The sequence below is a fragment of the Lepidochelys kempii genome, chromosome 6 (genome assembly GCF_965140285.1).
Source record: "Lepidochelys kempii isolate rLepKem1 chromosome 6, rLepKem1.hap1, whole genome shotgun sequence".
Lineage (NCBI taxonomy): Eukaryota > Metazoa > Chordata > Testudines > Cheloniidae > Lepidochelys > Lepidochelys kempii.
The window spans coordinates 122,093,129-122,107,180 of NC_136385.1; the positions used below are offsets into that span (position 1 = coordinate 122,093,129).

At 43.8% G+C, this 14,052-nt stretch overlaps 1 protein-coding gene across 3 annotated transcripts in view; it reads right to left on the reverse strand.

Moving 5' to 3' along the window:
* Positions 1–14,052, reverse strand: part of DAAM1 (dishevelled associated activator of morphogenesis 1) — a 185,509-nt gene that overhangs the window by 85,994 nt on the left and 85,463 nt on the right. For all 3 annotated transcript variants that reach the window (XM_073349967.2, XM_073349968.2, XM_073349966.2), the window contains exon 3: positions 6,030–6,119. In XM_073349967.2, coding sequence (XP_073206068.2) covers positions 6,030–6,119 — 90 coding nt within the window. The remainder of the gene's footprint in view (positions 1–6,029; positions 6,120–14,052) is intronic.

A 14,052-nucleotide genomic window follows, 5' to 3' on the forward strand; every position in this document is an offset into this window, starting at 1 on the left:
TGTCACAGAAGCAAGCGTTCTCAGGACTCTGAAATGCTCCAGTCTCTTTTGTCAACTACCATAGCATTAAAAGGAAAAAAACCCCAAAAGTCTTGGCACGTCTGTTGGTGTTTCATTGTTTTGTGCACACGTGGCTTTGAAGGGGGTATCACATGCCTTTGATATGGGGCAACCGCGTACCTCCTCAGCAGCCGCCACAGTCCACATCAAGGGTCCCATGGCATAGCGGAGTCCTCCATAGGCCAGCGCCTTTCAGAGCAAAACAGATTCCTGCTACAACTGAAGATACTTCTACATTGTAGCTGGAGGTGCGATTTCCAGCTGGGGTAGATGCATCCGTGCTAGCTTTGATTGAGCTACTGTGCTAACAACAGCAGAGTAGACATGGTGGCACAGGCTAGCCACCGGAATAGATAACTAAGGCCCTACCTGGTGTTGTATAAAGGTGCCACCCATGCCGCCATAGGTACACTGGTTTTTTTTATAATGCTAGCTTAATCAGAGCTACATCTACCCAAACAGGGATTTACAGATCCTGCTGTAGTGTGCACATACCCTTAGAAGACAGAGTGGAGTTAGGGCTTAATGTACCAGCCCAGTTATTGCAGGATGATGCAACTTCATTCATTTGCAGAAGCTTTAGGACTTAGACAGCATGTTTAAATTATAGTGTCCAGAGACAGGAGATTGTGTCACAGTAAAGCCATGAGAATTGTCTCCTATCCGAGAACACATGTGACCATGACTCGAGCATGGCCTTTTGGGTTTTGGACCCTGAAAAGACAGGAGATTTGGAAGCAAACCCCAAAGGGGAGGAGGTCATTGATGATGCACTGTCTGTTCACAGACGGCTACTTTGAAACTCTGCACTGCCTCGCTGCCCTCTCTGAGGAGGCTTGATTGCTAGTGAGCCGTGTTTTGGTCCTGATCTGCAACTGTGAATATCTAAGCCTGCTTCAAGGTCAGAGCAGAGAAGCAGCACCGAATAAAAGGAAGACGGGGGACCCTAGAAATGGGGTGCAGAACTTGTCATACTAGGTCACCCCAAAGACCATCTAGTCCAGTGTCTGGTCTCTGACAGTAGCCAGCACCATCAAAGACAGGTGCAAGAGCTGCTACAGTTGACACATCGTGGACCTCACTGGCTGAGAAGAGAGAGTCAGCTTAATTCAGTCAAACAGTGCTGGAGCCAATCTCATTGGTCCAGCCAGGCAGGAGTCAGTGTTAAACTACATTTTAATTCTTTCAGACAATGACTTGATATTAAATCAGGGCCAGGCAATCCAAAAATTTCAACCTATACAGAGTTTTTAAAGTCATGTGACAATCTTGGCCACTCTGAATGTGCTTAGCAATTTAAGGCAACGCAGGTAAGCCCCAGTCCTAGTCCATGGACTATCCTTCCCCTGCTGAAAAACAGAATGTGTTTCTAGCTAGAGAATATCAAAGAGACCTTCCAACTTTTTGCTGAGGAGCCAGATATTCGAGACTAGCACGTAGATGGTTTGCATTTATTTTTTTTAAATACCCAAGCGAGATTTATAACAAAGCAGCTGATCAGAATCAACAATTTTGCTTAGATTGTTAACCTGAGATCCTCACCATGAAATCTCAACACCTAAGGCATCCCAGATATAAAATGGTCTCTCCTGAATTATTTTAAAACTTGCAATTTCTTCCTTCTAGAACGGTGGTCTCTAACCTTTTTACGCACAAGATCACTTTTTGAACTTAAAATCAATTTAGGATCTACCTCACCCCTTCCCCAAAGCCCCACCCCACTCACTCTATTCCCCTCTCACTCTCCCCCACCCTCACTTGCTTTCACCGGGCTGGGGCAGGGGGTTGGGGTGCGGAGTGTGGGAGGGGGCTCCAGGCTGAGTCTGGGGCAGGCGGTTAGGGTGCAGGAGTGAGGGGTGCAAGCTCTGGGAGGGAGTTTGGGTACAGGGGTCATATGGTCACACTGCACCTAATCTCTCAGAATCCATTGGACATTTTATGCGTTTTACTTATTAGTGTCAGTTGTGGTTTATAGATCCAGGTTGCAGGCCAATGGGAGCTGCGGGGATGGTGCTGAGGGCAGGAGGAGTGCATGGAGTCAACTTCCCCCCTTCACCCAGGGGCCACAGAGACATGCCAGTAGCCAGCCGCTTGCGGGAGCGGTGTGGGGCCAGGGCAGGCAGGCAGCCCGCTTGAGTCCCGCTGCGTCGCTGGGCTTTTAGTGGCCTGGAGATCGCGATCAACTGGCTGACTGGTTGGTGGCCACTGTTCTAGAACCTATACCTACCTGTTAAAGCATTTGTTCAGCAGCATTTATTCCCTCCCTCAGATCGACTACATATTTACTTGGAAATAAGATTCTTCACATGCTCTGTGGCTAACCCAGGCTGCCAGGGTTATCACATGTTCAGAGTGGGAGTGGCTAAGAACCACCAGATTAGGGAGGAGAGCAGGGTACCTGAATGTAACCCAGAATTACTGGAATCCAATTGCTCCACAGGATTACATTTTTAAGATCCAATATATTTCTTTGATTAGTTACTTTAAAAATCCTTGCGAGGTCAAACTGTTGCAAGCAATTTGTAAGGCATGCATGTGCTGGAACAGGGAATGAAGAGAGTATGTTAGTCCCAGCAAAACCCTACTCCAACAGGTTAGATAACATGTAGGCTCCATTCACCATATAATTATAGGGTTGTGCTTGATTTAAGACTTAATTGCTCCTGTGCTTATCCAAATGTGCTAGTGGATGACACCATCGAACCTGGAGGCAGTGATGAACCAGAATTTTCTTCTTCTTGTCTTGCTGGTTAAGAACTGTGCCTATTAATTTGTTAACTTTTCTTCTCCCCTCAAATTTAAGCCCGAGATATTTTAGTCCTATTGTACGATAGATTTCAATGTTATTCACTAGAGGCTTCCAACGTAATCCTACAAGAGCAGTATAAGCCTTCTGTTGGCCTAACATCACGAAGGAAAGGGTTGGTGCCACTGAATTGTACATAGTATGAGACTTATGCCTTTAAAAAGAGAGTGGATGCAATTTACGAGAGGACCCCAGAAATCTCTGGTATTTCACGTCCAACTTTTCCAGCAAGGTTGAAAAATTACTAGTATGCGATGGATCCACCACTGAACTGCTGGCATAGGCAATGAGTCCAGCTGTCAAATTCCACGACCCCTGGCATTCTAGAACTCCATGGCCAGACACGAGCTCTCCACCTCAAGACTGAATCCGTTCAGGGGACTTCTCCATAAAGCATTGTCCAAAATTGAAAAGAAAAAAAAAAAGCCATGTTTGGGTGCATCGCAGGCCCTGGAAGCCATCACTGGAGGTGAGTTTTATGGAACAAGTAGAAGAATTTGTCTCCCTAATAAAAAGAAGTTATTAGGGACGCATGGACACTAACTAATTTTGAACCCAGGAGCATCATGGGCTCAAAAACATCAAAAACATACAAAAACAGCTTGTACTCTGCTTAGAGGAGACCACCCACAATAAAGGGGGGTTGCAGAACTCCTGGCCAGACAGTTTAAATCCTAGGTGCCTTAGAAACACCAGACACAATGTATGAGCTGCAAGTAGATCACTATCTCGTATCTGATCAGACTTGTCTCTCTCTCAGCACATCTGAACTCTGGCAGCTCTCCTTGGTTTAAAATTACAGGCAGGGGAGGGTATGTGGGGGGAGAGAGGAAAAGGTTAGTGAGCTCTGTTGTGAATCCCAAACTCCCCAGGGTCAACCCATCCCTAGATTTGACTTGCCCCACCCATTAAAGAGCTAGCACTTTAAAGCCCTCTCAGTACAAACTACAAGAGGATAACTGGGGAGAAAAGAGAAGAAGAGAGATTCACCATCTGACCAGTGTGAGGAATGATTTAATGCACTGAATAAATCATGGGCCATCAGAACATTAGGCTAACAAAAAGGACAAGAAGATGGCTGTTGGGAAGAAAAGGGGAAAGAGTTTTTTTAAAATGCCTTAGTCGATGTTAATAGTTTCAATGGCATCATTTCAACAGCATGAAGTTGTCTTTTCCCTTCCCTCCCAATGTCACGTTTAATGGCAACTGTGGTGGGGAGTGATCAGGTCAATAGAAGAACTATTTAAGGTATGGCGCTATATTTTGTAACCACTTCAAAGCCAGTCTCCTCCCTTCCCAGTTTTATAAGTTTTTCAGTTGTTAGAAGAGACAGTATCATTATTATTAAAAACAAAAACGGGTCTTTGACTGCCCTTACCCTACAATGCTGGTTACCAGGAGCAGAGGTGTTAGAAACATATGCATATACATCTATACATCACTTATACTCCATTTTCTAACAGGAAATTTAATAGCACTAGCAGATATGCTCATGCCACTTGTGCGTAAATTCAAACTTTGCAGTTGTGTGCCCATTAGGAGGGCATCAAGATTTCACTCCATCAGACATGGAAAAGGCAGCCAGTGCTGTATCGTACCTGGATTCTACTGTGCCTACAGTCCAATTAACATGGTTTCAGACAATTTCTTTATTAATGAATTGGTGATTTAATGACAGTCTTGGTTTTTATCAGAGTCACGTTATTTTAATTCTGTAGAACCCTACTGGCTTTATCCCTTTTTAATTCTAGAAGCTTTCAGTGTAAGATACGTGGGGGCCATCCATCACCTGGAAGATGACAAACTTCATAGTGAAAGCAGTCAAGTATACAAATTATATTCAGTCTTGTTTGGACTATACCTTACCATCTCAGCCTTTATGCCCTATAAAACTTCCCACCCCACCTACTGTACAGCAGAGTTTTCCAGGTCTTCCATAATGCAGCCAATGTTTATTCCAATATTTTTGGAGAAAGGGAGATCATTCTCTGTCTCGTAACACAAGAGCAAGGGGACATTCAATTAAATTAAAAGGTGGCAAATTCAAAACTGATGGAAAGAAACTTTCATACAATGTGTAATTAGACTGTGGAACTCACTGTCACTGGAAGTCATTGAGTCCAAGAACATGATTCTAAAAAGAGATTAATTATTCTTGATATCCATATGAAGAGCCAATGACAGCAAAACTTTGAAAGGAATATTAAACCTCAGACTTTGGAGCTTAAGTCAGTCACTAACAAGAAACCTAGCGTCAGGGGCAGATTAACCACATTTCCCTACTGCGGGGTTCCTACACTGCCCTCCAAAGCATTCGGTGATGGCCGCTGCCAGAGATCAAATACTAGACTAGATGAACCTCAGGTCTGATCCAGTCTAGAATTCCTATATTTTTGCAATACTAATCTCAAATTCATAGTCAAGTCAGCAGGTTTTCAGAATGAAAACGGAAAGCTATTTCAACAGAGCCTGCCATCATGAAAAAATCAGGACTGGATTCTTGGGACCACCCTTTGATGGCTGGTGGAGCTGCAGATCACAACAGCAGTGCATTCAAAGGGGGGGTGGGTGGGGAGGGAGGAGGAAGAGAGGGAACAACTGTTGTGTGCATAATTCAGCAGAAACTCCTCTAGCCAAGAGCAAGAGACTTCAGCACTGCAGAGATTCCTTCCCACTCCTGCTTGGCTAGAAAGTTGTTTGTGGCAATTTCAAGGCCTTGAAGGGAGGTATTCTGGGGAAGGGACGAAATAGTCTGATCCTCATCAGTGTGTATGTGTTGGGGTAGGGGGAGGGAATCTATATTTAATTGGGGGAGGGCAGGTGGTCAAATATCCTTTACACTGAAGTGCTCTAGAACTTAAAAAGGGATAAAACCATTTCGAGCCCCACAGAAATAGATCAGAGTTTTGTAGAAGTTACTCTAAAATCCAATGAATTTAGCAGGCAAGAAGATGCTTTCTATATTTTTTCCTGAGACATTCTCTAGTACTCCGTAGTACAGATGCATTCTTATTCAATGCTACAGTATGGTTCAACAAGCCTTATAGAAAGGTTACTGCTTTCTAATAAATTTTAAAGAACTTTTCCAGAAAATAAGGAATACAGAAGACAAACCCATGTCCATTTCGCTCACACGCGGACACGCAGAACCAAAGTCTCTTACTTTTTTCTTACTGCAGTAGATCTGCCATTTCTTTTCTGCCGGAAGTGCAAACATGGCTTCTCGGTGTTTGTCTGTGAGGTCAAGTTCATCCTGGTGGGGCAAAAATACAAACACAATTTTAATCACAAATAAATCAATAAAAAAATAAAAAATCAGTTAGGTGATGTAAGTCAATGGAGAGCTACAACACAGCAGAATGACTGCCACAGAACCTCCCACCCTCCCAAAAACTATTGATTTCTCAGGATCAATGATGATAATTATCTTTATTATTCATGACCCCTGTTTAACTTTGGCATCACAAGCGGATTCCAGAAGCCAGTAGGATGTAAATCTCTTTGCCCAGTTCCTTCTGGAAAATGCCCTTATTACCATTTAGAAAGACATGCATTTTACCAAGTACACCCATCTAAGCAAGAGCTGGACCCAAACTTCGTATTTATGACAGCAGGCTGAGAGTAACTGTACAGAACAGAGAGTTAAAGCTCCATATGAAGTAATATGTCTAAGACAAGCATGATGCAGAATGGGTAACTAGGACCTTCCCAGCCAACTTGAATAATCACTTCTTACTCTGCATATCCTCATGGAAGCAGACTACTCCTAGCATCCACATTCTTATTATTTGTATTACAGCAGCACCTAGAAGGCCCAACCAAGATTGCTGCCCCCACTGTGTTAGGTGCTGTATAAACACATAGCAAGAGCCAGCATCAGTCCCAAAGACCTTACAGTCTAAACACACAAGACTGGCAAACTGCTAGAGAAAGGAACTGGTATCATCCCATTCTACAGATGGGGAACTGATGCACAGAGAAGGTAAGTGACTTGCCCAAAGTCACACAGAAAGGCTGTGGTAAGGGCAGGAATTGAACCCAAAGCTCCAGAGTTCACTCCAGTGCTCAGAGGTAGAATGAGCATGGCTGTACAAGGGATGCAAGAACTACTTCAGTAATCTACCAAATTTGCTGCAGAAGTCTCCTGCGTCTCACCACTCTGTCTACTCTGCTTTGCCGTTGGATGACCTATGGAGCTCAAGGCAGGCCATGGTTGTGACTTGAAAAAGAACATGGTATCATCCTGAAACTAGCACCTGAGTTCAGTTTGCCACAGAAAGAGTCCTCCCTCATACCCAGCTCCATTGGCAAGAGCTGGAAATAGAAGCTGTATTTTTAGAATTAAGAGATTCACAAAGAGATGCTCCGCTGCCCTAGAGTTCCCGTTGTGCTAGGGTTTTGTGTTTAAGACAGCCGTTAGGTTGACCACATTTTTTGCTTATAGAGAAACCATCTATTTTTACTTTCAAGTCTCGTTAAGAAACATGCCAGTCATCAGGAGACTGGAACATTCTCACAGCATCATCGTCTCCAGCAGCTAGACATACGTCAAGGCTTTTATAGGGACATTAAATAAATGTCCAGGCAGAGCAGAAAGGGGTGTTTCCAAAGTGAACACTGATCCCAGGGACGTGGATTTTCATCAGAGAATCTGGCATCCTAAAATCATGTTGTCTGATGGATGTTTTGGAGCTGCAGTTAAACATGTTGACCATCCACATTACAAATGGCCCCAGGAACAGACCAGTGTGTGCATCAGCCTCAGGACCTGAGAGGCAAGCTCCGTGGCTTTTTTAGCATACAAGAGTTTATCTGGCTGAATTTTAATTTTAATTAATAAAATTATTTGTTTTTTTTTGTAACGGGGCAGCCTCCAGGGGCCCATTCAGGGATCAGGGCCCCATTGTTATGAGCACAATGCAAACACAGAAGAATGATGGTCCCCGCCTCAAAGAATTTACAAGCCATGCAGCTAGGGTTGCCAATTTTGGTTGGACGTATTCCTGGAGCTTTCATCACATGACAATCTTTAATAAAAGATTAACCTTTAATTCCTATAGACTCCAGGACAATCCTGGAGGGCTGGCAGCCCTACATGCAACAGTCCAGCTGGTATAATCCAGGCACACATTCCATTCAGTATAATCAAGGATATAGGAAAGTAAGTCTACATCTTGTAAAACAAAACCCAAAAAACTATGGCTGTCCATGCACAAAGCACATCAGTTCACCCTGTACAGAAGCATGTACCCTGGCTTTTTTGATTACAGTAAAAAGGAAACTAAGTTTTAAAAACGGATGCATTACTATTGCACACCTCCGTTAGTAGAAGCTATTGTGCATCACAATGCTATTCACTTACAGTACAGTTTCAGTAGGCAGAAGGGGGAAAAGTGAGCTGGATACAAGTTTATCTAAAAATCCATTGGACATATTTCATTTCACTTCCCAAGGACATTAGTCCGACTCAGAACAGATATCTTGGAACCTTTTCCATTACACACACATTGCGGAGCTTTAAGTCTTACATTTATTGATCATTTGTTCAAATCAATGCGCAAACTGACTTTGCTGTAAATCTTCTTGCATGTACTAGCAAAGTCCTGGGTTTCTAGAAGCACAGATTACTATAGCAATCATTACAGTTAAAAAAAATTCTATTAAGCAAAATAAGTTGATAAGGGAAAGAGAAAGGAATACAAATCCAAGCACAAAAGGGCAATAAAAACTCCCATCTTTTTTCAGCATAGGAAGCACAACAGACAAGCCCTACATTAGAGCACGATCCAGCATCCACTGAAATCTGTGATGATGTTGTGGCTAAGGAAAGGACTGGGACTTGAGAAATCAAGGCTCAATATCTGACTCCGCAACAGGCTTCCTCTATAACCTGCAGCACGTCACAATCTCTATGCCTCAGCTCCCCATCTGTAAAATGAAGTTAATACTTCCTTTCTCCCATCCTTTGTCTGTTTTGTTTATTTAGACTAACACCCTTTGGAAAAAGTGACGGTGTCTTACTATGCGTGTGTGTAGTGCCCAGCACAATGGGGCATTGATCTCAGCTGGGGCCTCTACACGCTGATATAATAAATGTTATGGAAATGGTTGCACAAGTCTAACTAATGGCTAAGCATGGGTTACTGTTTTTAAAGTTACCATACCCATGGGGTATGCTTTGTAGACTGCCACTGCTTTATATTTTAAAGTTAGACTCTCAATAATATTTACCGCGTTGTAAACAATTTGTGCAGAAGTTAAGACTTAATGACATAAGTGGAAATAGAGATCAAAGAAAAGATAGAGCTGGGTGAAGAATGGATGTTTTTGGTTCCCGAGCAATTCTGAAAATTTGAAACAAAGTTTTGCTTCCGGTTGAACCAAAACCAAAAACTTTTCCAAAACTTTTCAGTAATCGAAAAATTTCAAGTTAGGTGGAAACTTTTCATTTTGAGCCAACTTGAAAAAATGTGCTTTGATTTTAGGCATTTTGACAAAAAACAAAGGAGGATTAGTCTGACAAAACAGCCAGAGGAAAAGGTGGTGGTCGTGGTGGTGAGAGTAGAACATACGGTGGGTGCATAGATGCTAGACTGATAAATTTTTACAACTTGAAAATGTATTTATCATTAACACAGTCCATTTCACTGTATTCAATTTCCAGTGCTTAATTGTAGAACACAGCACTGTGTTACTCAGAAACACCTACTCAATGACATCCTAGATTATACTTGAAAGAGGGATGTTTAAGTCAATAACATGTGGCAACAAATGAACGTGAAATTCCCCATAATCAGTCACTAATGGGTGTTATTGTCAGCAATAACAGAAACATAAGAGTGAAGACCTGATTCTTCAGTCATTTGGATCCATGGAAACTATGCTGTGCTGTATGTGTAAAGGTCATTTCTGGCTTTTTGGATTTTATGCACTCCAGAGGATTTGTAACCCAGGAAAGGGTCATGTTATTCTGCTCCATGGACACTCAAAATTAAAAAGAAAAGGAGGACTTGTGGCACCTTAGAGGCTAACAAATTTATTTGAGCACAAGCTTTCATGAGCTACAGCTCACTTCATTGGATGGATTCAGTGGAAAATACAGTGGGGAGATTTATATACACAGAGAACATGAAACAATGGGTGTCACTATACACACTGTAACGAGAGTGATCAGGTAAGGTGAGCTATTACCAGGAGGAGAGCGGAGGGGGCGGGGGGGGACGACCTTTTGTAGTGATAATCAAGGTGGGCCATTTCCAGCAGTTGACAGGAACGTCTGAGGAACAGCGGGGGGTTGGAGGGGGGGGAAGACACGACACACTTCCTGGACACTATGGCGCTAAATAGCGATGGTCACATAACCACTACCCTATACCGGAAACCTACTGACCTATGCCTACCTACATGCCTCCAGCTTTCATCCAGACCACACCACATGATCCATTGTCTACAGCCAAGCTCTACGATAAAACTGCATTTGCTCCAACCCTTCAGACAGAGACAAACACCTACAAGATCTCTATCAAGCGTTCTTACAACTACAACACCCACCTGCGAAAGTGAAGAAACAGATGGACAGAGCCAGAAGTGTACCCAGAAGTCACCTACTACAGGACAGGCCCAACAAAGAAAATAACAGAACACCACTAGCCATCACCTTCAGCCCCCAACTAAAACCTCTCCAACGCATCATCAAGGATCTACAACCTATCCTGAAGGACGACCCATCACTCTCACAGATCTTGGGAGACAGGCCAGTCCTGGCTTACAGACAGCCCCCCAACCTGAAGCAAATACTCACCAGCAACCACACACCACACAACAGAACCACTAACCCAGGAACCTATCCTTGCAACAAAGCCCGTTGCCAACTGGGTCCACATATCTATTCAGGGGACACCATCATAGGGCTTAATCACATCAGCCACACTATCAGAGGCTCGTTCACCTGCACATCTACCAAAGTGATATATGCCATCATGTGCCAGCAATGGTCCTCTGCCATGTACATTGGCCAAACTGGACAGTGTCTACATAAAAGACTAAATGGACACAAATCAGATGTCAAGAATTATAACATTAAAAAACCAGTCGGAGAACACTTCAATCTCTTTGGTCACTCAATTACAGACCTAAAAGTGGCAATTCTGCAACAAAAAAAACTTCAAAAACAGACTCCAAGGAGAGACTGCTGAATTGGAATTAATTTGCAAACTGGATACAATTAACTTAGGCCTGAATAAAGACTGGGAGTGGATGTGTCATTACACAAAGTAAAACTATTTCCCCTTGTTTATCCCCCCCGCTGTTCCTCAGACATTCTTGTCAACTGCTGGAAATGGCCCACCTTGATTATCACTACAAAAGGTTCCCCTCCCGCCCCCGGGTCTCTCCTGCTGGTAATAGCTCACCTTACCACACTCACTGTAACAAGAGTGATCAGGTAACACCCATTGTTTCATGTTCTCTGTGTATATAAATCTCCCCACTGTATTTTCCACTGAATGCATCCGATGAAGTGAGCTGTAGCTCACGAAAGCTTGTGCTCAGATAAATTGGTTAGTCTCTAAGGTGCCACAAGTCCTCCTTTTCTTTTTGCGGATACAGACTAACACGGCTGCTACTCTGAAACCACTCAAAATTAAGCAGCCACAGATTGTCCTTCAAACCCACAATCTCTTTGAAACTAGGGGTAGGAAAAGGAATTCTATTTCCAGTTTTTGAAGCCAACAGTTCAACTCTCAGTTTACAAGGTTCACTTGCAACTCTGCCACAGAGCCAGAACAGTGCATAGTTGCAGTGTGCAACCTCAAATTCCTGTGTAGATCCAATTAACAATCATGCACCGTACTGACTCAGACACCGGGAGATTCCAGCTGACCATTGACTTCGTAGTCCATTTGTGCTCTCATTCTTAAATCCCCATCTCAGTGACAGGAGAACACAGGCTAGTCTGGCATAGTAGAGGCTGGGTTACACACACACACACACGCCCACCTCCACCCCTCCTTTCATTGCACTTCAGCCCTGTCCTCCACCAGCCTTTGCACTCCACTCTTGGCATACTCACGCAGAAAGATTTGCCATTTTAAAAATATTCCATTTCAATTACATCTAAGGCACGTAAAATAACAAAACTCAGTCTGCTACTAAAAGGAAGTCTCTACCCAGAGTGTTTTTACTGGAAACAGATATGCTACTTTCAAATATTTATCCCATACAGTTAAACTATTAACCTTTAGATGAGGACACCCACTTGCACGCCAAAACTCTATTTGAAGAGGAGAGTTTGAAGACATATTGGGGATTTAATTCAAAAGGCTTTATAGGTTGCTTCTGGTAGGTACAACACAGCAGCGTAACGAGTTGCTTTGCTAACATTTCAAGGCATTTCACTGGAACAACTGTGGCTGCTCTGAAGTCTCTCTCCCCTAAGCACAAGTAGTGCAAGCTGCTAATATACAGTATTTCTCTCAAAGTTAGTTTTAAAACCAGGTGGGTTTTAAGTTCATTACTTTAAATGGTGAACTGTGTAGCAAAGAGTGTTGGGAAGCACTACTGTGTGTTTAGTGTAGTTTCCTTTCCGGGAGAGAAAGCGGTAAATTTTAAAGCATGGGGTGAATAATGTGTCTGGAGTAACAGCACTGAAGGGTTCAGATGAAAACGAGAAAGTAATAAGAGGTAGTGATACAAAAGAGGATAAGCCAAACAAACAAGAGTCCCTGCCTTGAAAGAGCTTACAGTTTAAAACAGGGGTGGGAAAACTTTTTGGGCCGAAGGCCACATCGGGGTGGGGAAACTGTATGCAGGGCTGGGGCAGGGGGTTGGGGTGCAGGAGGGAGTGTGGTGTGCAGGAACGGGCTCAGGGCAAGGGATTGGGGCAGAGGGTTGGGGTGCAGGAGAGGTGTGGCAGGGGGCTCAGGGCAGGAGGTTGGGGTGCAGGAGGGGTGCGAGGTACACTCAGGGAGTTGGGGGGCGGGGTGCAGGAGGGGTTCAGGCTCCAGCCCAGCGCTGCTTACCTAAAGTGGCTCCAGGGTGGCAGCGACACGCACTGGGGCTAGGGCAGGCTCCCTGCCCACCTGCCCTGGCCCCACGCCGCGCAGGGAAGCGGCTGGTATAGTGTATTAAACTGCTCTGCGTAGGAACGTGCTACTGATATGTAATGGATTGTAAGAAACTGCTATTGTAGTAAACTCCTACCTACACCAGCTGCTTCTGAGAGCAGCGCGGGACCTGCAGCACCACCGGGGGGCCAGTCCCGCAGGCCGTAGTTTGCCCACCCGTGGTTTAAAAGCACAACCACAAGAAAGAGGGCTCCGAGCTGGAACGCTCCACAGAACTGGTGGTTACTCAGAAGGTTTTTTTGGAGGGGTCCTTGCCAGACACCCACCACAGGTTGTTCTAACAAGACACAAAATCTGGACCATGCAAGCAAAAAACAAAACAAAACACCCAAAAATCACTTGAGAGAAACTTAGGAAGCAGGAGGTGGGAATGGAAAGACTTGTGCAGAAGTTGGATTGTGCAAGTACCTACATGGGCAACAGAAATTAGATGAGAGAGACCTCTCAATCTAGCAGACAAAGGTAGAGCAAGATACAATCGCTGGAAATTGAATCTAGACAAATTCAGACTAGAAATAAGATGCACTTTTTAACAGTGAGGATAATTAACCACTAGAAGAACTTACCAAGGGTTGAGGTGGATTCTCCATCACTGGACATTTTAAAATCAAAATAGGATGATTTTCTCTAAAGACAACGCTCTAGTTCAAGCACAACTATTGGATTTGAAGCAGGAATTAATATAGGGAAATCCTATGGGCTGTGTTATGCAGGAGGCCAGACTAGACAATCACAACAGTCCTTTAAAAAAAATCTACGAAAAGCTTTGAAGGACTTTGATCTTGATGCAGATAGGCGCATAAGCCACTGGAGGAACCTAAGAAAGGGAAGACACGAGTGAGGTGGCAGGAGGTGATTTTTATAAACCTGGAGGGGAGAGGGACAGAAGAGGTGGGGAGTCATGGTGGTGATCACAGTAGAAGTTGAGATGAGAGATGACACGGACATGACCAAGGGATTCAGAACATTTTTATTCTTAATTATTTTTGTTAATATATTATCTGTATCATTCCAGGGAAAGAGATGGGACTTAGAGCCAGGATATGTTGGGAAAATGAGGCA